The sequence below is a fragment of the Myotis brandtii genome, unplaced genomic scaffold (assembly GCF_000412655.1).
Source record: "Myotis brandtii unplaced genomic scaffold, ASM41265v1 scaffold9, whole genome shotgun sequence".
In the NCBI taxonomy this organism is placed as follows: domain Eukaryota; kingdom Metazoa; phylum Chordata; class Mammalia; order Chiroptera; family Vespertilionidae; genus Myotis; species Myotis brandtii.
The window spans coordinates 1,204,151-1,231,125 of record NW_005371693.1 but is presented as its reverse complement, the minus strand read 5'-3'; the positions used below and the strand labels follow the sequence as shown (position 1 = coordinate 1,231,125).

Here is a 26,975-nt window from a genome sequence, read left to right as displayed (position 1 = left end):
TCTATCATCCTGAATATTCAACCATACAGGCATAAGTAAAATATGGTTATAAGTATTCTATCATCCTGAATATTCAACCATACAGGCATAATAAGTAAAATATGGTTATAAACATGATTCAGCATGTTACAGGGAAGAAAAGACACAATTGTAGATACACTATAATGTTAAATATGATAACTTTGTTAAATACAAATATGAAAAAAGACTAAGAAGTTATATAAAAAATCATTTTATACTAGGGGTGAGGGATTATAGGGTCATTTTCTAGAAATTTGTTTTAAAACTAATAATTTATATTAAATAATCACTTGTGTTTTATTCTATAATACTAGTAAGGCTTGGACAGATGGGTCCAAAAATTGCACCAGAGCCCTGGACAGAGTGGCTCAGTTGGTTGGGTGTTGTCCCATGCACTGAAAAGGTTGCTGGTTTGATTCCCAGTCCGTGCACATGCCCTGGTGTCGGGCTCAATCTCCAATAGGGGGTGTGCAGCTGATTAATGTTTCGCTCTCACATCAATGTTTCTCTCTCTCTTTTCTCTCTCTCTCTCTCAAATTTAATACAAAATATTTTTAAAAAATATTTTTATTGATTTCAGAGAAGAAAAGAGAGGGAGAGAGAGATAGAAATATAAATGATGAGGCACTAGTTGGTTTAGCACAGTGGATAGAGCTTTGGCCTGCGGACCAAAGGGTCCAGGGTTTTATTCTGGTCAAGGGCACGTACCTTGGTTGCAGTCTCCTCCCCAGCCCGGGCCCTGGTCAGGGCGTGTGCAGGAGGCAACCAATCGATGTGTTTCTTTCACATCGATGTTTCTCTCTGTCTTTTCCTCTCTCTTCCACTCTCCTTAAAAATTAATGCAAAAAATATCCTCAGGTGAGTATTAACAAAAAAGAAAAGAAAAGAAAAGAAAAGAAAAAGAAAAGAAATGTCAATGATGAGAAAGAATCATTGATCATCTGCCTCCTGCCCTCCCCCTACTGGGGATTGAGCCCACAACCAAAGTACATGGCCTTCACCGGAATAGACCTGGGACCCTTCAGTCCGCAAGGCAACGCTCTGTCCACTGAGCCAAACCTGCTAGGGCTCAATAAAAAATCTTTTTAAAAAATTGCATCAGAGTCAGAATGACAAGATCATTGTGACATTGAGATCAGAGAAATGCTAAGTGATAAGTGAATATGCAGAATCTTAATTCAATCCCTGTGATTGCAAGGAAAGTGGCCCAAGAAGTCTTCCTGTGTAAGAATATTTAGGGATGAAATTGGAAGGAGGCTGGGCAAATGACTTGATAGGTGGAATAAATTTAACATAATGCAAAATAATCTGGAAACTACTTCTCCACATGAGAAGTAGTTTACTCTCAAACACTGGAATGTGTACTGGTCTGTAGGGGACTCAGGTCTTTTGTTATATGTTGACTCCAAACATTGAGTTTGACTCTCTCAATTCAGATCTAAATGAAATTTTAAAATATTGTCAAGGTGTCTGACATTCAGAAATGGCATCAGATACAATACACTATTCTTATGTCATATAGGCGGCCATGTGTATGGTTAATGGATTCTAGTTGTTATTAACTATAACCTTGAAAAAAAATTACCTGGGCCCTGTAAGACTCAGCTTGCACATCTGCAGATCAGGGGTGATAACTCTCTCATAGGGTCATTGGAATTGTTAGTGTGTGTGAAGTGCCTGGCCCAGAGTAAGAGCTTAATAATTGTCATTACCATTATCTTATATTTACTTATTTTCTTTGCAAATCTTACCATTTTTATTAGCTCATAAGTGTGATTTTGAAGGCAGGTCTTTGTCTGATTAGATTTTATCTCCTTAAAAGACCTTTTAGAGAGTAGACAGCTAAGTAAGTACCTGCAAATTAGAGAATAAAAGCAAATCAATCTATCTATCTATCTATCTATCTATCTATCTATCTATCTCCTAATAACAAAGAATGTTCTTAAATTTCATTGCTTCCTAATCATAATTTATAGGGATTTTTTTAATGTACAACTGTGTGAAGAAGATATGTTTCAATTCTTTGAGAGTTTGTAGGCTCCGAGAGGGCAGAGCAACTGTGCTCTGTGTCTGGGTGAATGCCCAGGACTCAATAGTTCTGTGTCCAGGCCCCCAGTAAGGGATTCTGAGGGTCCTGCTACAGTGATGAGAAGTATGTGTGTTTTGTCTACTTTTCAGAACCACTGTGACTCATCAGAGATGTGTGCAAGTGTGGTGTGTGTGTTATGTTTGGAAGGTATGAATCACAATTGTTGGCCTGAAAAGTTGCTTACTGTTTACACTCAGGGCCTGAGAGAATCTCAGAGGAATTTTTCCAGACCATTGATCTCTTGGGACCTGTTTATTTTTAAGAAAATTGTTTTCTTGGCACTTTGTAGCAGAGCAAATACTTTCCCTCCGGAGCATGGAGGTTTCACAGGCATTTACCCGGGCCAGGTGCAGAGGAAGGGTTGCCTTTTTGCTCCTCATTCCCATCTTTCAGAGCTCAGCTGTTATTATTTCTGCAAAATGGCAGCCTCAGCAGGAGAGGCACAGATGTTGTGATTTTGTCTGGACACTTGCGTGTTTCCAAAAGAAATCCAGGGAAGAGATCAAACTAGGTTTGGCCTTGCACCAACATGAGCTGTCATTGCATGAATGTGGATCCAAGCCAGTACATTCCTCAGATGGAGCTGGTTGTGTTCAGAAGTCAGTCTTCTGGAATTTCTCTAAGCAAATCTCAGACCACTGGACCCATTTTCATCTTTAGGGAAGCAATTCTAGATAAGGATTGCTGTGTGCTAGAAGCTAGACTCAGCACTTTGCATATATCATTATCTCATTCAACCTTTATAACTACCCTCTTAGGGAGTTTTTGTAAAATACTGAGGGTGTAAGTTCAAATTCCCAGTCTCTCCCTAATTATATAAAAATGCAATAAAAGGCTAAAAGCAATATCACCTATCTTTGCCTCAGTTTACTTTCCTGGTGTATCAGGATTGGACCCATGGCTACTCTATCGTCAATGAATGGGCTCCTTCTCAATCTATAAGCTAATTCTGTGAGGTGTAATTTGGATGCCAAAGTATTATATTTTCTGGATTATTAAAAAGTGTAACTCATGGTTCAGAATCTAAAAGATGACAAGCTAGTGTACAGTGAAAAGCAAGATTCCCTCTCCTATCCCCTTACCCCCTGTTCTTCTCCCCTAAAATATTTTGATGATTTATGAGCTCGATGGAAAGAGTATTTGAAATTCAGACTTTCCTAGAACATACGTGGGCTGTGTTATCATCCGAAGGCATACTCTAGTATAGATATTCCATCTGTGTGACTGGTTCAAGGCTGGTTATTTCACCCTCTATGTTAAAATATCAAACTTCCTATTGTTCCATGGCCCCCAAATTACTGCTCTTTCCCTAATTACAAATATTTTTTGACAGAAAATTTTCATTTGTGATGAAATCCCTAAGGGATACGATTCAAATAAAATGAGTTAAAGAAAGAAATAAGGTACCTTGCCTGTTTCATTTCCTTTTGTTTTACCTCAGTGACTCTCAAACTTGGCTATACTTTTATAGTCACCCGGAGAAATTATAAAAAGAAAGAAATGCAGATGACTGGTTCCTACATTAAACACTTGACTTAGAATTTGTTAGGGTGAGGCCTAGGTAGCTGTATTTTTGGGTGTGATAGTCTATGAATTTATATGAGAAACTAAAAATTTATATACAGAAGTTATATGAGGCCCTAGCTGGTTTGGCTCAGTGGATAGAGCATCAACCTGCGGACCCGGGTTCAGTTCTAGTCAAAGGCTCAATCCCCAGTAGGTGGCATGCAGGAGGCAGCTGATCAGTGATTCTCTCTCATCATTGATGTTTCTATCTCTCTCTCCCTCTCTGAAATCAATAAAAATATTTTTTAAATATTTTAAAAATATATGTTTTTAAAATTGCCTTAAAAAAACTATATGAGTGATTTTAACATGTTAATTTACTTGTAAAACTAAAGTAATGCTGAATATTTTTTTCTACCACTAACCAGAATAAAGAATATAAATATATTCTTCATATTTTTTGCTTTTTTAAAGCAGTTTTATTGAGGTTCAGTTTTACATAGCTTAAAATGTACTCATTTTAGGTGTCGAATTTATTGATTTTTAGTTCACTTGCAGAGTTGTGCAACCATCACCACTTTAGAACAACCAATCCAACTTTAGAACATTTCTATCACCCACAGAGATCCTTGTCATCTATTCCCAGTCACTCCCTGTTCCCACCCCAGCCCCAGGCAACCATTCATCTACTTTCTAACTCTAAAGATTTCAGGTAGCTCTATTTTTAAAAGCCCCCAGATATTCTAATGCTCAGTAAATGTTGGAAACCCTAACTTGGTCTTCCCAGCAGAATTTAGGGACATAAACTATGTCAGGATCTTGACCTACAGAAGCAGCTTTTAAATTAAAGAAGGTTATTTCTTTAGTTTCAGGAGTCATCAGAACACCCTGACTTTTGATCCTTCTTAAAATGTGTATCACTCCTCTTTTCTACCAACAGGTTTTTACTATTGGATACTGACCAACATAGAATTACTCACACAGTTGGTGGGAAGTAATTTTGTTCCATATGCAACTTCTGCTCATCAACATAGAAACTTGAGATGGAAAAGTTCCAAAAAGCTATCCCAATGGGGCTGGTGCAATCTTTCTAACACAGTCTCAAGCTTATTAAACTAGGTATCCCATCCTCTCTTGGAAAAGACAAACATGATTATTCGGTGTATTTTCATGTCAGAGAGCTTCTCTACTTTCCACAGTTTCCACCACAGCTTCCTGAACCTGTGGGAATTGTTCTTCTGCTCTTCCCACTCTTCCCCCCACCACCACTGTGAGAGAAGATGCTCTTATCTCCCAAAGCCTAGCTTAGTGTTTGCCTTCATCCTGGCTTTTCCACACAGTCTGAATTTTTGTTTTCACGAGTTATTTGGTGTTAGTTCCTACCCCTTTGTTTCCTGAGACTTTTCTTGGTACACTGACTTTGTTTCCAAGCCTCCCAGCTGAATTCCTAAGAAATCTCAATTCCTCATCTCTATCAAAACTGGCAGACACATATGATGTTACCCTAATTTGACATTAAAAGGAATTTTAGTTTTAGGAATGAGGAAACTTTCAACTGTCTTCTTGTTTCATCATTGTCTGGTTAATCATTGAGGGGTGCTCTACACTCAAGAACACAGAAGACAAAGAGTATCAACTTGGCTTTTAATTTAAAAATATTCCAAAAAGACAACCTACAGAATGGTAGAAAATATTTGCAAATTGTATATCTGATAAAAGTCTAGTGTCCAGGATATATAAAAAATCTTTGCAACTCAAACACAAAAAATATAAACAACCCAATTAAAATATGGGCAAAGGAAGTGAATAGACATTTCTCCAAAATAGATATACAAATGGCTAACAAACATATGAAAAGATATTCAAGACCATTAGTCATTAGGGAAATGCAAATCAAAAGCACAATGAAATACCACTAGGATGGCTAACATAGTAAAAAAAGAAACAACGGGAAATATAGGGAAATGCAAATCAAAAGCACAATGAAATACCACTTCACACGCACTAGGATGGCTAACATAGTAAAAAAAGAAACAAAGGGAAATTAAGTTTTAACAAAAATGTGGAGAAACTGGGACTCTTGTACATTACTGGTTGTAAAGTGAAATGGTGTAGCCACAATGGAAAACAGTTTGATGGTTCTTCAAAAAGTTAAACATAGATTTAGCATATGACCTAGCAATTTTTCTTAGTATATACGAAAAGAATTAAAAACAGGTACTCAAATACTTGGATATGAATGGTCATAGTAACACTATTTACAATAGCCAAAAGGGACAAGCAGTCCAAATGTCCATCAGTAGATGAATGGATAAACAAATTGTAGTATATCCATACAATGGAGTATTAGTCATCCATACAAAGCAATGAAATACTGATACATACTACCACATGGATGAACTTTGAAAACATTGTACTAAGTGAAAGAAGCCAGACTCAAAAGGTCACACACATATTTATGATTCCACTGATATGAAAGGTCCACAATGGATGAATCCATAGAGACAGAGAGCAGATTGGTGATGGCCTGGGCCTGGGGAGAAAGCAATGGGGAATGACTGCTTAATGGTTACAGAGTGTTCTTTGAGGGTGATGAATATGTTCTAGAACTGGATAGAGGTGGTGATAGCACGACATCATGAATGCACTAAATGCCACTGAATTGTACACTTTCTAATTTTATGTGATGTGAATTGTATCTCAAAAACATACAATGAGTAAACTTATATTTTAGGTTGTTAGACTCCCACCTCTTCAAGTGCTCTGGAAGTAATGTTTGCTGTGCTCTTCAGCAGTTAGTTATGCGTTCCTTTACATGCCTAGGAGGGCAAATAATAGGACTAGGTGGAACTCAACCTAGGGCTTGCTTTTTAGTCATATCACTCCTATGTAAGCTTCCTATAAAATGTGGACTTTAAGATGATCCTAAAGTCTGAGGAAGCTTAATTGGAAGAGAACCACTCGAAATACAGTTTCATTACCTCTTATTTTAAGATGAGGTTGGTGACACTGCAGCTGTCCTTGGGAATAGTTTGATGACCAGCCACAGGTCCTGCAAGATCAAGTCGCCTCTGACTGGAGGCTAACACAATGTCTTGTATTTCAGTAGATGACCAAGAAGGGGTCAAATTGAATCTGTTTTAAAATCTTATGTTTTCTTTGGTTGGTTAATCTCATGACTCTTTCTTTTGTTGTGAAGGTCTTTTAGGATTGTATTCTAGGTACCTAGACTGGTGCATGCCATATAATGGGTGCTCACTAAGTATCTGTAAAATGAACTTAGGAATAATAGCTGTTGGCAAAGGAAAGGCTGGTAGGTTTTCTACTCTTTCCTAGTTTAAGTTGGTTAATGTTGCCAGATCTTGGTGTAGATCATAATTTGTTGTGGAGGGATTAGAAGACAGAATTTGGTTCCAGAAGACTGATCACAAAAATCTAGAGCTCATCTTCTTTGTCAGGATTGCTGGATAAACTCAATAGGATGCTCAGTTAAATTTGAAGTTCACATAAACAATATGTCCCATGCAGTATCTGTGACATATTTATACTTAAAAAAAAGTCAGTCACTGTTTATCTGAAATTCAAATTTAACTGGGCATCCTGTCTTTTTATTTGCTAAATCTGGCATCTTTGCCCTATTAAAGGGCTGAATTATGACTAATTGTCACCCCAGTTCCAATTCCCTGTTGCTCTGTGTTCTCCCCCGGATCCAGTGTCCACCCTGCAGCTGGAAGGGCATGGCCCTGTTTGGCCTCTGTACCTTTGCCAGAAAACAATTTGGTTGTTATGTGAGGGTTTCCAGCATTGTTCAGTGCAGAAATTATTCAGGTATGAATCATTTGGCTCCATAGATGGTTTTGTTTTGTTTGGTTTTTAATACTGACATGAGAACACATTTGATCTTCTTTGTTCTGACATTGGCTGTAGTTCAGGCAGGGCCAGCTATGAGCAGGATGGCTCAGAGAGACCCAGGAGGTTGTCCTTCTCCCTTTAACTTGACATTGGTGCGCAACCTACTCTTCTATGGAAGACCTCTTTTTGTTGCTGTCTTAGTTTGATGTGTGAGGTGGGATGTTGTCTGGGCATATGGCACTGTCCACCATAGCTGTGGCTGGAACCAGAGGTGGGTCCAGGGCATGTGACATGAGTTACCTAGAGCATCTACCACATTCACCAAAACAATTTCAAGATGATCCCTTCAAGAGCTCTTCTATTCACTTGCCCAACTACATGTCAATGTGTTAAGTCATCCCCATGTTACATGTTCAACAAGCTCACCATGTTCGTGGCGCTGTGCTAGATGCTTGAAACCTAAAAATATCAAAGATGTTCTCACTGTACTTGAAAAACTTAGAGTTGGCAATTTTAAAAATTAAAAAAGTTTTAAATTGTGGTATAAAACACATAACATTAAATTTCTTTTAAAAATATTTTTATTTAAAAAATTAAATTGCAGTTTATATTCAATATTATTTTGTATTAGTTTCAGGTGTACAGCAAGGTGGTAATCAACCATATACTTTACAAAGTGTTCCTCTTGGTATTTCCAGTACCCAATGGGCACCATACATAGTTATTACAATATTATTGACTATATTTCCCTATGCTGTACTTCATATAAGTGGAGTTACATAGTATTTGTCTTTTTGTGAATGGTTTATTTCACTTAGCATAATGTCCTCAAGGTTTATGACAGAATTTTCTTCCTTTTTATAGCTGAATAACATTCCATGGTATGTATGGACCTAATTTTGTTCATCCACTTCTCTGTTGAAGGACATTTGGGTTGCTTCCACTTCTTGACTATTGTAAATAGTGCTACTATGAACAGAGTGTTCACAGGATTTTTGAAATTTTAATTTTATTTGGTATATGACCAAAAAGTGGAATTGGTGGATCACGTGATAATTATATTTTTACTTTTTTGAGGAATTGCCATACTGTTTTCCATATTGCTATAACATTTTACACTTGCAACAGTGCACAAGGTTTCTAATTTTTCCATATCCTCACCAACCAGTTTTTATTTTCATGTGTGTGTTTTTTTAATCCTCACCTGAGGATATAACTAGCCTATAAGGCCATAGAAATCAAAACAACATTGTACTGGCATAAAATCAAACATATAGTCCTGGCTGAAATGTGAGAGGAATACATTGATTGGTTGCCTCCAGTATGTGCTCTGACCAGGGCCCGGGCCAGGAAGGAGCCTGCAACTGAGGTACATGCCCTTGACTGGAATCGAATCTGGGACTCTTCAGTCTGTAGGCCGATGCTCTACCCACACCAGATCGCTCATGTGTGTGTTTTTTTTTAATAGTAGCCATCCTAATGGGCATGTAGAATCAGCAATTTTGAATAATAAAAAGAAAATCCTCTGTAAGGTTGAATCTATAAAATGACACCCAGGTTTTCTAAATTATTGGGCCATGTTTTGCCTACATGCACAAGGACAATGTAGAGGAATTTAACAGAAATTTCTCAATCTTATACTCCTTTGCTGCTATAGCACTGCTCTTGGTGGATCTCCATTCAGTTCAGTTTCATGTACTCAAAGCAGCAGTTTCAAGTATTTGAGGTCTTTGATGGACACAAAATGATATTGGGCAGGGATAATGGGTGTTTTTAGGGGTTAACTGCTTTTAGAATGTGTGAAGTAGTTGCATTTTTTTGTTTTGTTTTGTTTTCAGGCATAGTTCTCTGAGGAAGTTAATCAAATAGGGAAAACAGACTCAGTGATGTATTATTTTAGGAAAAAAGAGCATTGTATAAGTAGTAAAGAAAACTAATTTTCTAAGAAATCTGGGCAAACACCACTTAACTATAAAGTGACAAAATTGAATTTAAACTCTTTCAGCTGTAAATTTACATTATTATTCAGTGCTATATGCTGCTGCTGTATCTATACAATGCTACTTTCTGAAAGGATGTAAGATACCAAATATGAAGATAGGGGAGAAACCTCCCTTCCAATAAGAAAACTATCTTATATAATAAAAGGGTAATATGCAAATTGACCCTAACAGCAGAACGACTGGGAATGACTGGTCACTATGACACACACTGACCACCAGGGGGCAGACGTTCAATGCAGGAGCTGCCCTCTGGTGGTCAATGAGCTCCCACAGGGGGAGTGCTCCTCAGCCAAAAGCTGGGCTCACAGCTGGTGAATGCAGCGGCAGTGGCGGGAGCCTCTCCCAACTCTGGGGTGCACAGCATGGGCCTTGTTGAAGCAGATGTCTGCTCAAGAAATGGGCTCATCAAGGAGACTATGTTGGGGACTACAGGTAAATTCTAGTCTAAATTCATACCTGGCAAGTGGACATCCCCTGAGGGATGCCAGAGGGATGTCTGCCTGCCTGCTTAGGCCCAATCCCCTGGGGAGCAGGCCTAAGCCAGCAGGTGGACATCCCCTGAGGGGTCCCAGACTGCGAGAGGGCACAGGCTGGGCTGAAGGGACCCCTCCCCCCCCCCAATTGCACAAATTTTTGTGCACTGGGCCTCTAGTCCTATATAATAAAGAGGTAATATGCAAATTGACTATCATACCCTCATACAAGATGGCCTCCCCCATGTGGCCACAAGATGGCCACCACAAGATGGCCGGCAGGGAAGGGCAGTTGTGGGCAATCAGACCAGCAGGGGAGGGCAGTTAGGGATGACCAGGCCTGCAGGGGAGGGCAGTTAGGGGTGACCGGGCTGGCAGGGGAGGGCAGTTGGGGGAGACCAGGCCTGCAGGGGAGGGCAGTTGGGGACAACCGGGCTGGCAGGGGATCAGTTAGGTGTCAATCAGGCTGGCAGGGGAGTAGTTAGTGGGTGATCAGCCTGGCAGGCAGAAGCTCTTAAAGGCAATCAGGCAGGCAGGCAGGCAAGTGGTTGGGAGCCAGCAGTCCTGGATTGTAAGAGGGATGTCTGACTGTGGTTTAGGCCAGATCCCACGGGCCTAAACCGGCAGTCGTACATCCCCTTAGGGGTCCCAGATTGGAAAGTGTGCAGGCTGGGCTGAAAGACACCCCCCCCCCAGTGCACAAATTTCATGCACCAGGCCTCTAGTATATATAATAAAGGACTTATGAAGGTATTTAACCAAATTCTTTCTCATCTTCATTGTCTCAAGTTTATCATTTTCTTTTCCTGAAACCTAGCTAGTATTTTATTTTAATTGAGGTGTAAGGACATATAACATTATATTAGTTTCAGGTGTACAACATAATTACTTGATATTTGTATAGATTGCAAAATGGTTACCACAATAAATCTAGTTAAGATCCATCACCACATATTTAACTGACCAAACCCAAAAATAAAGACTAAGCTAGAAACAGAGCAAGGCAAGAAGTAAACCAATTTGCATTGCAGAAGTCCCTAAAGTCTCAAGAATTTTGGGCACCAGACATCTCAACAAGTGAACTTAAATATGGGGCTACTGCCAAGAAGTGGAAAGTTTGTTTATCCAGTAACCACACCTTCTTAGCTGGCAGGGGGCTGGAGGCTTCTTTTCTGTGGAGGGCAAACTGGATCACCCAGAAGAGACCTGAGAAGTTCTCGTCTACATCTAATTTGCTAAGGGTTTTAGCATGAATAGTTATGAATGTTATCAAATGCTTTTTATTATTCCTACTGAAATTATCATATGTTTTTTCTTCTTTAATTTTTTAAGTGATTTGTTGAGTTAATTTTCTAGTATTAAAACATCATTGTATTATTAGGATAACCTCCAAAAGGTCATGATGAACGACCTTTTTAATATTCTGCTGAGTTTGCTAATATTGTGCTTAGAGTATCTACATATATGTTCATGAACAAGGTTGCTTTTTTAGATGTGGGTCCTTAGAATTTATTGGAGAGTATCCCTCTTTCTATTCTCTGGATGATTGTATAAGAGAAGGCAATTACATTCTGGTCTTCATGTTTTGGTTGTGAGAACATTTTTCATTGCTGATTAAATGTATTTAATGATTTAAAAAAGAAAAGATCCATCATCACACATTGTTACAGAATTTTATTTTCTTGTGATGAGAACTTTTTAAGAAATATTTTTTTATTGATTTCAGAGAGGAAGGGAGAGGGAGAGATAGAAACATCAATGATGAGAGAGAATCATTGATTGGCTGCCTCCTGCACGCCCCCTACTGGGGATTGAGCCCACAACCCAGGCATGTGCCCTTGATCAGAATTGAACCTGGGACCCTTCAGTCTGCAGGCTGACACTCTATCCACTGAGCCAAACCAGCTAGGGATGATGAGAACTTTTAATATTACTTTCTTAGCAACTTTCAAATATGCAATAGAGTATTGTTAACTATAATCACCATGCCCATTACTTGTTTTTTTAATACTCTGTTGATTTGCTTGAATCATGTCTTTATTGCTACCATCAAAGGGTAGTTGCCCAATTATTCACAGTATTTTTGACAGCCTTATATTTAAGAAATAAATATAATAAATATGGCCTCCTGGAGCCCATAGATAATTTAGTCTCTTTTCCAAGGGGAAATGAGCAGGCAGTGTTTGTTTGGAAATCCTTTTGTAAAATATCCAGGTGTTGGCTGCTTTTCTCCAACTGTAGGCAACCCCAAGGCCCACAGGAAACAGAGGCCAGGAAATCCCTCTGTCAGTTGACCCAAAGGGGCGTAGCTTCCAGCTGACGTCCTTGTGTGTGGTTCTTTGCTCCTAAATACTGTCACCTTTAGACATGTTACACAGCAGTTGGCTTCCTTTTATCCCCATGTGGTTGTCTAGAAAGAGAATGTTTACTTGTGAATAAAATCTATGTTCCAAGACAAAGCTAAGGACATGCATTTTTGTTCTCTTCATTTACACAAAATGCATGAAGTGCTTTGTCATTAAAAGATAGAATCGACAGGAGGAATGTTTAATAACAGTTGTACACAAGCTTCTTAACCTTGTGTTGACTTCTTGGAGAATCTGGTGAAAGCTATGGATTCTCTCTCCAGGAAAAATAAACATGTATGCTTGTTCATGCAAAGTTCTGCATTTAATTTCAGGAAGCTTCTAACTGCATTATATTTTATAAGAATTGTTCTCTACATAAACATTCTTAAATGCCTGTTATGAATGTTTATGATGATGTGACTTTTTCCCCCTCCAAATAATGATTATTTGTTTTTACTAAGCTCTCAGGGGTGTAGCGAAGCTTGTTATGGCAAAATGTAAATTGTATGTAATCAAAGAATATTTTAAGCTCATTCATTGCCTTTCAACCTAGACAGAGAAAACAAGAAGCTGCTTCTGAAGGGGAAGAGTCTGGAGGCTAGTATGTGGTCAGCACCTACCGTGCGCCATGTGCTAAGCTCAGTTCCTTATATATGTGATCTCACAATTCTGACAGTGATTCTATGACATGGTTTACTCCAATTTAACAGTTGTGGAACTGAGGCTTAGAGATATTAAGTCAGTCATTTTGAGTCTGTCACACTCTAGAGTGTACTTTCTTCAGTATTATGTGGCTTCTAAAATAAGACCTATTTCTTATTTAAAAATATGGGGCTTCAGACAGGAAGAGAGCATCATGGGGATGCTGATGACTTGAGAAGCAAGGAAGAATGTGTGGAGACAAAGCCGTTAGTGAATCTCACTGAGGACACACCAGAGGCAGTTGCATGCCACTGGAGGTCGTCTTGCACAAGACCGATGCCTGGATTAAAACAGGAAGATGACATTAGAAGACAGCCTCCTTCAATTCAGAGCACTTGCCACACTCCTGACCCTAACCAAGGGGCGTGGAGAGAAAACCAACAGGAAGAAAAGATGTGGGTTGTTATTAGCGAAGTAGCCAGATTCTCACGCTTTTGATCTGTTCCCAACCTCGCACCCTTCATTATCTTCAGAACATATCCCGTGACTGCTGAGGGCCCTGCTAATAAGACTCATTGTGCTTATGAACTATTTTGTGGGGGTCAACAGCATGAGTCCAATTCACAGTAAGGAAAAGCTGAATAGTCTTATTTTGCTTTGAGATTTTGGTCATTAACCTCATTGGTTAAAAGATTTATTTCCTCCTCTAATAAGAAGAGGATTCTTTTTTTTCTAGAGAGATTACTCTGGAATGTTTTCCAGGTAACTTTTGTTGGAGGGGGATAGGGAGTGGAAAATTCACTGGGTCACATTGACTGGTACTTAATGGGTGGAAATCAGCCTCAGGAGCTAAACCTCTCGGTGAGTGACCAAACTGTGAATCAACCCACAATTTGGGCATATAAAATAAGCCCATTTAGAGGAATCTCATGAATTTTCATCATGAACTAGCAAACATCAGAGGTCAATAGGAAACCAAAATAATAATACACTCTCTTTCTTCATGGCTTATATCAAAGAGCCTAGTCAAATGAATTATGAAGAGAGAAATTATATTTTTTAATACTCAATGCTTTTATTCAACCATGAATGGTATTAATTCAGGGTGGTTGTAAAGAGCATACCAATGAGAGAGATTTGAAACCAGAAAAAGTAGGTACATGCTGACAGTATAAAGAGTCAAATCTCATTGCAGAAATGTACAATGTCAGTGCCACACAATTACATACATCAAAAGCACGTGACCATGTTTCTGTGCAGGAACTAGAATCAGCTGCTAAAATACATCTTTCTGGGTCCCACCTCCAGAGTTTCGGATTCAGAATTTCTAGGTGGGCCCAAGAATTTGTGTTTCCAGCAAGTTCCCAGGTGACACTGATGCTGCTGGTCCAAGACCACATGGTTAGAACTGCTTGGCACCGTCCCTGCAGGTGACTGAGTCACCCAGGGTTGCCTTCGAATACTTCTAAACAGATGAGTTGGGATAGTGACCTCTGCCAACAGGACATCTGACTTAGAGCTTTTACTGATACTGCACGAAAGTGCTTCTGGGTTCTGCCAGCTGGAATTACTCTGAAAATACCTAATCTGTTCTGCTATACAACTCCCAATGACTTTAACTTTTTTAAAAGTTGTGGTATACATAGAATAAAGTATATACATCTTCTGTGTACACCTTGAGTAATTTTTACATATGTATATACCTGTATAACTACTTCCAAATCAAGACATAGAGTATTTCCACCACCCCAAAGGCTCCCTTATACTCTTTCCTAGTCAGTCCTCACCCCCCGCAAAGCTAACACTATTCTATTCCAATTGCCATGTATAAGTTGTGCTGCTCTTAAGTTTTATGTAAATGGAAAAATGGAGAATATGCACTCTTTTTATGTTATGTTTTACTCTAAATGATTGTGAAATTCAACTATTTTGTAAATAGCAGTAGTTCTTTTCTTTTTGTTGCCTGTAGTATCCCAAGTTTGACATGATGTATTGTCTTACATTTAATTCCTTGGCCCTTCTCCTATTTTTAGATATTTTAGGTTCATAATAATATTAGCTAACATGACTGCTTACCATGAATCAGAATAACACTAAATACTTTACATCACTTAATCTTTTCAATAGTGTGAGTTAATCCATTTTATAGCTGAGATACCCCAGGTTCAGTAACTTGCCCAAAGTCCCATAGATAATAAGAGGTAGAGCCAGTACTACTAGTAAATGCAGGTCCTTCTCATTCATTCATGGTCCTGAGTTCTTAGGTAGTGTATTATCAAGCTGCTCACTCTTGGTGCTTTACCAATAATCACCAATGAAATGAAAGATTGACTCCGGAGAACAGCAAATTTCCTTCTATTTCAAGGACCATTTCATTTTCAGCCTCTTTTCCTTCTTCCTGCCTACCGGTTCTAAGGTAATGTCAACCAAGCTAATGAATTGGAGGCTCGCATTTGTAGATGTGCATTGAGAAATTCCCAACTCCTTCTTCAGATGAGCAAATCTGTTGAAAGCATGTGATCTTCCATACAGTTGTCTTTCTACAGGAATAAACTTTCCTATTTGCTAGCTCTCTGGTCATTCCCAAAATTTCTGCCCTTGATAAGTAGAAATAATAGAAGACTCAGGTTGCTCTGTGGTTCCTGTTAAGGTTATGTTACCAGGAAACCCCTGGTTGGGCTCCGGCTGCCTGTTGCTGGGTCCAATAACAAAGGCAGGGTTGAATCATATTAGGCATTTATTGAGAAGGCTAGCCAAACAAGAAGACTGGGTGCTTACATGCATCAAATCCTGTCTTCCAGCAAGATTCAGGGGACAGCATTATAAAAAGGAAGGGGCTAGGGTGAGGAATGCAGCTATGTGCAGGCTTGGGGGTCTGCAGATGTCAGCTATTGTAATTAGTCATCAGGCGATGAGATGATGTTGATAAGATGATGGTTTGACTCCTGGTGGGTCGGCCTGACCATGTTTATCGGTTCTGCTTGCTGGATTCACAGCTGAGTCACCTCCTCAATTGCTTTGCATAGGCCTTGGAAAGGAAAATTTAAGAAAAACTTAACCCCCTATTCATATTTAAGAAACTTAACCACCTATTCACATAAGTATATGTGTTCTAAGATTTAAAAAAAATATATGATTACTTTTCAGATTAATTTAGATGCTCTATCTATTAGATTATAAGTCCCCCCATCAGTTATACCTAACTTGTTGGTGAAAAATAATTGTCTATTCTGTTGAAGGAAATGTTTAAACTTCCTTTCATTTTAATATCTAGTAAAATTTAGCAGAAGGAAGTTTATTCTTAAATACAAATTACCATGGGTAAATTATGCCTCATTTCCTTTTTTATTTTTTTAAATAAGGATGGAAAATTCCTGGTCAGCTTTATGGTATTAACTTGAATAGATTTTAAGATAGTCAGATGCTTTACAGCAGTCTTAAGCCTGGTTTTGATTCAGTATCTAGATAAAACATCTCCACATGCACTGATGTTTATGAATTCTCTAATTTATTTTCACATTATTTATTGTGTAAACAGATCTCAAAAATTTGGATTTCTGTTGCTAAGTATATAAACATGGTGGTGTTTGGATTTGTAAAAGTGGGTAGTCTGTGAAATGATTCTTTGTTTTCTAACAGGAAGTAAAGGTCAGGGGTAAAAAATGGGATGGATTTGCTTAATGTCATCTAACTAATTTTTCTTAAATCACATAAAATACATTCATCTGTTTACCTTTCTGAAATTCTAATTTATAGCCTAAGATTCATGCTGGGAAAAGCTTTGGGAAAGTGGGGAAAGCTCTGAGAAAGTTTGTTGGGTTTTCCTGTGTTGTGTTTTTTTTGTGGTTTTTTTTTTAAGAGCCACAAACTTTCTGGGCAAATAGTATGGTAGGGCAACCAAATAACTGGTGGGGGAAAGGTTTTCTTTATGGAAGAAGTCCATATGGAAGTAATGATAGAATCAGAAACCCTCTTTACAAATCTAATGAAATAGTGGGTTTAGATCAACATTATCAGCAGTTGATAATACTGTTAAGTGAAAGTTTGATGAGGAACTTCATTATGGGTGATCAGATTGCCAATACTGGAACCAACCATCAATCTTACCATCACTAAAAGTAAGCAAGTTGATATTATGTACCTTCTGATGTGATAAAGTAGTAAGTACATTACCTATGAAGTGTTCTTGCAAATAGCATTGAACCTGAATCTAACCAAGCCTTCAGCTCTACCTACCAGAACACAAAGAAATACAGGAGATTGAGCTGTGGTGTGAGCCTTAATAGAGTAGGCTCTCAAGGGAAATTTTAAAATCCTGAGGCCCAGGCTGTGTCCCAGGCCAATTAAATTAGCTCTTGGCCTGGGCATCAGTATTTTTTCTAGCTCCCCCAGATGTTACAGTACAAACCAAGGTTGGAAACCAGGGAAATAGAGCTGTAAGTTAAAAGACAGAGCAAGAAAATAATCAAGAAATGCAGAATGTGAGAAACTTTGTAGGACAAATGACCAGTGTTTTATAACACATATATTAACTAGTAGTAGTAGAAAAAAGGTGAGGGTAGGTGCCACTTATAGATTAAAAGAGACTTAAGAAACATAAACCAAATGTGATGTTGGGACTTTGTTTTGATCCTAATTCCAACAAACCAAACATCCCAAGACATTTTCTAAAGAATCAGGAAAATTTTAATACAGGCTGAGTATTCAGCTATAGTAAGGGATGGACCATTAATTTTGTTACTTGTGATAATGGTCTTGTGGTTATGCTAAAAAAAGGTTCTAATAGTTAGAGATTCACACTGAAGTACTTATGGATGAAATATGATGTCTGGGATTTGTCTTTAAAATACTCTATCAAAAAATGGTGAGGTGATACATAAAAATCGATACAAAACATTGGCAAATAGTTGATAATTATTAAAGTTGGGTGATAGGTCTATGGGGTTCATTTTACTATTCTCTCACTTTGGTGTGTTTAAAAAATTCTCATAAGAAAAGATGAAAAAGGAGGCATGAAGGTGAACTATATGATAGCATATCTCATGCATCATGATACATTATCAGTATGACGTCTAGGAATTTCATGTGGAAATAAACCCACGATAAAATGAAGTCTAACCTTCTGTGTCACTGTAACACAATTTCTCCCCCCCAGGAAAATATTTATATATTTAGTGATTAATTATGTTTATATTTTCCATGCAGATGATGCTGGGCCGCCTCCTTCTACTGTTATCAACCAAAATGAAACTTTTGCCAAAGTCATTTTTAAGCCTAGTGTGGTTCAACAAGCAAGGATTGCCCAGAATGGCGTTCTGGGAGATTTCATCATTAGATATGATGTCAATAGGGAACAGAGCATTGGGGACATCCAGGTAAGGGGTTTGTTGCTACTATTTTATGTTAGTTGCTTAATCCTTTTACTTAGACTCAGAACTAGGGATTTCAATACTTACCTAAGGGACAGGGGATTTTCTGATTCTTAGGAAATATGTTTTAACCCAAAATGTGTCTCCAAGGAGACTAGTGGTACTCCCTAGCTGGAGGCTGAGGGTATCTGTTTCCTGCTGCAGTAATCTGGAGAGCAAGTGAAATCTACAATTTTCCCTGTGCTATGTTAGATGGCATTAGAATTTTAGTTCTTCTTAAATTTTAATTAAAAGAGACTGGTCCCTGGCTCATTTCCATTTAGTTTTTATTGCTCCAGAGACAGGGTGGGAATATTAAAATGTATTAATGTGCACCCAGAATGTGGACAACCTCCTTGACATCTCAATTTGTAAGATGCTTGGTAAAAACCAGATAATTAAGGAAGCAGGATTCTCAAGTGGCAAGAGGCAGAAGAGGACAATTCAAATCAAATTAGTCAACATAGCCAATAAGATGTGAAGGGTTGATTTTATCCTTATACAGATTAAATTAGCAATTGGTTCTTTTGGAAGGATCAAGGCCATGAGTACTTTTGCTCTGGGTGTGGAATCTGACCAGAGACACTGTTTCATGCTATCTTTGATGTTTAGAAGTTCCATAGACTGTCCATTTTAGTTTTTCTACCTATTCTGGATACTATCATTTTTACTTTCTTTTCCCTGCACCAGGTTCTAAATGAGTATTTTGTGCACTACTTTGCCCCCAAAGACCTTCCTCCTTTACCCAAGAATGTGGTATTTGTGCTTGACAGCAGTGCCTCCATGGTAGGAACCAAACTCCGGCAGGTGAGTGAGTGCCAAATGCCCATTTTTTCCTCTCTGTTTTGCCTGGGACAATGATGTGGATAAAAATTAACTGATGCCAAATGTCTGCTTTATCATCCAGCTGTTGCTGCCTATAGAGGACATTCCTGATCTGATTCAGTTAAACCATTGACATAAATGATCATTTCCACATGGTGGTTTTCAGAGAACAGGGGACTTGCTATAAAAATACCTTGAAATAAAGGGGACTGGCAGAGTGGATAATGTGAATGGGACAGGACTATTCTATGAGAGCTACTCAACAGCACCATTGTTGGTGGAATGATTCTATTTGGTAATGACGTCCTTTTAGAACAATGGAATAGATTAATTGGCAGTCCCCTTGACCTATTCTTAGAGCAAAGGACTTGTACCTTAATAATTCAGGACTGATATTCTCACAATATTTAGCATGAATATTAAAATTCTAGGGATGGAAGGGACATCAAGGGGACATGTAGTCTATACTGAAAATTTTCATTAATTTGAAAATACAACTATTTACATTTTTTTTACAAACCACTTATCTTATTCTAGTATCCTAAATATCAGAAATTTGCATTTATAATGTATTTTCAACTCACATAACACAAGACAGAAAAAGCTCCTGACTGCCAGAACAATTAATATTTCTGATGAGCTATTGTACATATTTTCTCTGTTATTACTTATAAATGGTTTCTTTGGCCATTTGTATTTTTAAATCATGCAGTATGATACATTGATCTTCTCTTAATAGCATTTGATTTTCCTTTATCCCCAAATAGTAAAAAAATATATTCCAAAATGTGATATAAAGATTGGGTTTAACTATTTTCCTTCAGAGGATAGTCAAATATAATTTCCAACTAATATAGGGGGAAGGTAACCTCACCTGGAAGTCAGCTTCTTGTGGTTCTTCAAAATCATATTCTTGTACAAATTTCAGCTGCTGATGCCTCAATTTTATTGCTTTTCTTTCTTTTCACATCTCTGACCTTCCATCTGAGGTTATTTTTCTTTGCCTGAAGAACACTCATTGGTCTCTTTTAAAATGTCGGTCTACTGGTAAAGAATTTTCTCAGCATTTGTTTGTCTGGACATTATTGATTTCACTCCCATTGCTGAAGGATATTTTTATTGGTATGAATTCTAGGTTGACAGTGATCTTCTTTCAGTCCATTGAAGAGAGATTCCACTGTCTTGATGTTGAAAAGTCATTTATATTTTTAACTGTTGTTTCTTTAAAGGTCACTTTCACTGGTCAACTTCTTTTAAGAATTTTCTTTTTGTCTTTAGTTTTCTATTGTTTTAATATGATGGTTCTAGGTGTGAATTTCTTCTTATTTTTTTATTCCTGAAGTTCCTAGGACTTCATGAATTTGTGGATTCATAGGAAAATCCCCAGCTATTTTTCTGAGATTGCTTTGTCTTAACTTTTCCTTCTGGGATTCCAATGCTAGGTTCCTCTCTCCACATCCTCTCTATGTTTCCCATGCTCTCTTCTATTTATTCCAACTTTTGCCTTTCCATATCTCATTCCAAACCTATATTTCAGGCCACAAGTTATTTCTTCAGGTATGTTTGATCCACTGTTAAACTAATCCATTGAGTAATTTCAGTCATTACATGTTTTTCAGTTCTAGAATTTCCATTTGGTTCTTTTTCAAATCTGCTGTCACTTTTTAGAATGTTCAGTTATTTTTCAAAATTTCTAATTAAAAGAAATCTCAAGCACAGTAAACATAGTTATTTTAAAGTCTGTACTTTGTTATTCTAAACTCTGGAGAGTCTTAAAAGTTGTTTTCATTGTTTCTCATCTCTCATTTTGTGATTGGTTATCTTTGATTGCATGATGGATATTATATTTAGAAAACTGCGTGTAGAAATATTTTGAGGCCTAAAATGATGATCTATGCCTCTAGAGAAAGTTTTGGTTTGTTTCTGTTGGCCATCAGAGAAAATTATAATCTGGGATTATTTTAGCCAATTTTTAGGGCTTGAGTTTTTTTCTGGTTGGCCCAGATGGCTCAAAGCTAGATTGCACTCCTTATAAAAGCTGGTTTATTTCTGTTTTGCACAAAGTATAGAAGATTTACTAGAACACCTATCATTTGATGGGCTCTGGATCTCAACTTTTGAACTTATAAACTACAAAATGCTCAGCCTTTCAGATACCTCTTTGGCTGTGACAAACTTAGTCAAAAGTGATCCTAAATGCTGAGCCTACCTCTTTACATTTTATGTTCTTCCAGATGTTTTTTTTCTTACTGTTTATTACTTCTCTGATACTCTGAAGAATTTTTTTAAAAATAGCCATTTTATTTAGCATTTTTAGTTATTCTCAGTGGGAAGATTGAGGTAGGTTTTCTTTATGGGCACAATTTCCCAAAGTTTTATTCACACATAGTGAAGCATTCTTTTGTAGTGGTTGATTATTTATTGACTAGTGGCCAGGTGCATGAAATTTGTGCACATCAAAAGGGAATTAATTAGAGAAAATATTTTAATATTTCTATTCACGTCTCCTGGCCCTGCACTGGGCAGGGAGGCAGCCTCACGTCCTAGGCCAGTGCAAGTTCCCACCCCCCAACGCTGCAAGTTCCTGCCCACCCATGCCTGCCTGGCACTCAGCCTCCTGCTGTTCAATCGTTAAGGTGTCATGGTCTGATGACCATTTGCACATTAGCCTTTTATTATTATGATGCTATCTGGCACAACTTTTTGATTATTATGTGTGATAAATTCCTGGAAATGTAATCATTCAGCCCAGGTGCCTGAATATTTGCTACATCCTGTCAGACTGTTTCCAGAAATATTGTCCCCTATACTCTGGAGCAATGCTATCAGGTGTCTATTTCATCACACCCTCTCCAGTACTGAATATTGTGATTTTTTAAATGTTCCAGGTATCTTTCCTTTGCAATTACTTGATTACCTTTGAAGTTAACTTTTCTCATGTATATTAGTTACTTTATTTCTTCTTTAGTTCAAGGTCTTTGCTCAGATATATTCTGCTTTGATTAATCCTATTTTGTTTGAGTTCATGGGAAGCAATAGCAGCTTCCATGGAGGAAGATGGGGGGCGAGAGGGGAGATAGTGGAGCTGGACCAGATGTGGTTGGCAATGGCTCCTGTTAAAGGTTAGATCAGAGGTGAGGGGGTTAAGGGAGGTGTTAGGTTCTGAGACTGAAATGTTAGGGTGAGGGTGCGCAGTCAAAGGTCACCATTTGGGAGGTTGGGCCCCTGGGTCTGGTGGGGAGGATGAGGGTCAGACCTGGGTTTGGAGAGGGATGCAGGAGGGGAGCAGTCTAGTTGGGAAGGCCTGTGGGTCTGGGTGGCTCTTTGGATTCAGGCGCCCAGCATTTACTACCAGTGCCGGGGCCACCGCACAGTCCAGGCCCTGCAAAGGACCTGCAGCGTCAGCTCTGGCCGTGCTGCAGGGGCTGTGGGGTGTCACGTGGCTCCCAAGCCTGTACCTCCTTGCCTCTAAGCTGGGTGTGTGCCCCTCTTTAGGGAAACCGCCTGAGCGGCCCCTCTAGGTGACATCACCTGGTGAGGCCATCAGCGGGGATGTGCCACACAGCCTGATGCTGCACGGGCTGGGGGAGACTTTATGGGAGGAGGTCCTCTGTCCCTTAACCCCACCATCGCAGGCCCAGAGCCCTAATCCCTGCCCCTGTGGTCATCTGTAATGGGCACCCAGAGGCCGGGGTGGGGGCAGGGGGTTTCCATGGCATCAGAAGCCGCTTGTCCCAAGAGTCCCACAGTCTCAGTGTTGCCACATGACTGCATGGCCTCGGTGTTATGATGCCAGTTTTGCACCTTAAACTCTTAAATTAACTGCAAGGACAGCTTTCCTTGTTGTCCTTCCGGGACTCACAATTCTGTTGGATATGCTCCTTTCAAAGGGCAGTTTCTAGTTCTTGGCCTTGTGGAGTGTTGCTGACTTTTCATTCTAGGTTTGCATGTGGGGCATCCTGAATTCTGTGAGGATGGTGACTCTGTCTGTTCTACAGCAAGCCTGAGAGCGAATAAATATGATCCCCATTTTACACCTACTCTCAGACTGTAGTAACATTTCCCCAAGTGGGACTGGATCCTATAAACCAATTCCCACACTCCACTACACTGAGTAAGAATGAGGATCTGAGCTCACCTTTCACATGAGGAGCCAATGAGGCAGCCTCACGTCCCTGGCTGGGCACCGGGCTGGGAGGCAGCCTCATGTACCCGGTGGTGCAAGTCCCCGCCCCCTTCCCCAAGGTTGCAAGTCCCTGCAACTTTTATACTAAAGTTTTTTTCTTTAGTATAAAAAACTTAACAACTTTATCTATATAAAAATTATAAACTTTTGTCTTAAGTTAAAACAAAAATTAACAAAAGGTGGAAAAAATTATGTAGCAAAGCTTTAATATATAAAGAGCAATAGGAGTTTATCTTTAATATATAAAGAGTTATTCCAGATCAATAAAAATAACCTTGTGTAAGAAGGTTATTGCCTGAAGGGCATGCAATCTGCTGATCGGTCGTTACATGACTGCGTCCCAACAAATTTGCATATTACCCTATTATAAGTATAGATTTGAGAGGCCTTGCAGCCTTTCTATATTTATGAAGTACTCTAAATTTCTTTGCTTTATGTACCCCGAATTCTAAAGTGTCATTGTTGGCTAAGTTGTTTTTGTGCCTTTCTTAGCTGGATAATAGATATTGACAGAAATTTTAAGACCATTGTTGGTCACAGAATACAGTGTTAATTAGGTCTTGCATCTGACCCAGTATGATAATTCCCATTTGGATTTTGAATCAAATAATAGCTACTGAGTGGGTACCATCTACTAGATTTCCCCATGTATCTCATTAAATTTCCATGCACCTATTAAAATTTAGGTGTTTTTTTTCTTTAGTATAATGAGCTTCATGAGGGCAGGGCTTGGGTTTCCTCTGAGAAAAACATAACTTGATGAAGATAGTGATGATTGAAGTTACTGCAACCAATCAGAACTCCTCTTACCACCAAATATTTTGTATTTTGATATTTTTACTTAGCATCATATTGTGACTACATCTAACATTGTTAAATATTTTTTAAACCTGATTTTAATGGCCACAGGGCAGTACTACTTAATAGAAACTTCTATGGGAAGGGGGATGTACTATATCTGTGCTATCCAATATGATAGCCACTAGTCATATATGGCTGTTAGCACTTGAAATGTGACTAGTATAACTGAAGAACGGCATTTTAAATTTTATTTAACTTTAATACATTTGAATTTAAATAGCCAGACATGGCTGCTGGTCACAATATTGGACAGTAAAGCTGAAGAACATTTACTCACTCCACCACCCATGAGAAACTTTTAAGTTATTTCTATCTTTTGCCATTATAAACAGCATTGGGATGATTATCTTTACATAGAAATCCTTGACCACATGCCCAAACATTTTCTTAAGTTAGATTCTTAGAATTGGGGCAAATAATGCCAACTCATTTGTGGTTTTTACAAGTATTACAAAAACATTTTTTAGAAAGACTATGCAAATTTATAACTTTTAAACTGTTACCAGACTAAGAATTTCAAATGGATTAAGCAGTTAACAGTACTAAATGAACCATACTCTACAATATATAAGTATATAATAGGTGTATATTTAACTAGTTTTAAAGTAGGAAAAGCCTCTTTCTAAGCCTAAAAGCAATGAAAGCAACCAAAAAGGAAAAAAAACTTAACAACTTTATCTATATAAAAATTATAAACTTTTGTCTTAAGTTAAAACAAAAATTAACAAAAGGTGGAAAAAATTATGTAGCAAAGCTTTAATATATAAAGAGCAATAGGAGTTTATCTTTAATATATAAAGAGTTATTCCAGATCAATAAAAATAACCTTGTGTAAGAAAATAGTCAAAGAAGATGAAACAATTTACCAGTAAGAAATAAGATTAGTAAGATTATGAAAAAGTCAATTATATTAGTAACTAAAGAAATGCAAATTAAAAAATACTATTTTTATATCATCAAACTTTAAATAACATATATTATAATGACAATTTCTATAGTATCTATTTTAGAGCTCAAAAAAATTTTACATTATTTCCCAATAAACATTAAGAAAACACCAAAATGGTAAAAATGCATGGTCAGTTCTACTGCAACTTCACACAAAGACCATTAGTCACCCAAAGCCACAGCAGCTCAAAGGACTCACATCTTTAGGTGCCTGAGTTATTTCAGGGTTTAACCTCCAACCCAATCCATACCAGTGCACAAGGTCTCCTTCCACTTCTGTTGGGAGAACTACTAATATTTAATTTTACTAAATAAACTCCAGAGAGATAAATCCTGTCCCAAGTTGTACAGAGAAATACCAATGAACTAAATTGAGGTCTCCTAGACTTACCATTAATGATATAATACTTTGAGTAAGTCTTAAAAATATGGCATGGAACATTTTGAACATGCTAGACATTGTGATAGGGGTATTACATGAATTATTGAATAAAATGATATTTAATTTCTATAACAACTTGGTTGTCATCCCCATTTTACTGATGTAAAAACGGAGGGTTTGCAAAGGTAGATACTCACTAGTACATGGCTGGGGGAGACTTCAAAGCCAAGTTTGGCTCTGAAGTTCATAAATCAAATCACAAGGCTATGGAGTCTCAGTGCAAGTAGTGGTGCGAGGAAGCAGCCCTCTGTATGCAATGATAGAAGTACAAATGAGTACAGGGTCAGTGCAGTTTGACATTTCAAAACCCAACTGAGAAGGCTGCCTTTCAGGAGCGATTTCCTTGCATTGTGCAAGAGCATTGTAATGCTAGATGTCACTCCTTTGTTATTCTCCCCTCTTCCTTCATTCCTGGATATTAAAATCCCATTCCTTGCTAGGCACTGAAAGTCTGGCATGCACTCTGCTGGCTTCTAAGCTACAGCATGGCCTCTTTCCAGGAGAACTACCCAAGAACAGCCAAGCACATGTCAGAAGCCTCTACGCAATTTCTAATGCTCATCGCTGCCTTGAGTGGTTTTGAAAACTGCTGACTATTTTAACAGCTCTCCGCTTCTCTAAGGCCACAGCACTGAGTGAAAAGCTTAGTTGGCTCTCTGCAGACTTTTGTATGCAATATCATGTCCACTGGTGAAGAGGAAAATTTGGCAACATCAGAAATTCGTCGTAAGTCCCCTCAAATGCTATGAAGGTTCATTCACTGTTATACTGGAAGTTCTTGGTTCCACTCATCTCTGATAGGCTTGAAATACTTTACTGTACTCATCATAATGTAGGTCATAGTTGGCATTTAATAATTATGTGAACAATAGATTTATAAATTTTGTAAAGTTCATATAACTTTAAAATGTATACACAGTAAAGAGTATACCAGTACCTGGGAGCACCCAAAGCTGTGTGCATCTGGTGTTTCCTGGTTCTGGTTCTAATCTCAGTGGGAATGTGAGCCTGGAAGCCAGATTTAACCAACTGGGGGACAGATACCTCCCTGACAGCCACACCCTCCCCCCTGCCCCCAAGTTGCTGCACATGGCTCGGCTCTGTTGGCTCTGTTTTCTTTCCCATGTGCTTTTGCTGATGAATGTGCTTTGGTGCTAGTAGGGTCAGGCAATATTTCTGCCTCCCAACATGCGTTTGTAAAGCTTCTCAGTGAGAAGGGAACTGAGAAGAGCAACAACAACAACAACAAAATGTGATCAGGGCAGAACTTTTATTGTTAGTTGGATTTTTAAAGCAACTAACGAGCAAACACACATGTCCTCGGGAACATTAAGGAGAATACATGTCTATTAGGTACATTTTTCCTTGATC

The 26,975-nt window shown here is 38.3% G+C and overlaps 1 protein-coding gene across 1 annotated transcript in view; it reads left to right on the top strand.

Annotated features, from left to right (window-relative positions):
* Positions 1 to 26,975, top strand: part of ITIH5 (inter-alpha-trypsin inhibitor heavy chain family, member 5) — an 83,786-nt gene that overhangs the window by 23,363 nt on the left and 33,448 nt on the right. The window contains exons 6-7 of the mRNA XM_005885302.2: positions 18,140 to 18,309; positions 19,033 to 19,149. Of these exons, the coding sequence (XP_005885364.1) occupies positions 18,140 to 18,309; positions 19,033 to 19,149 (287 nt within the window). The remainder of the gene's footprint in view (positions 1 to 18,139; positions 18,310 to 19,032; positions 19,150 to 26,975) is intronic.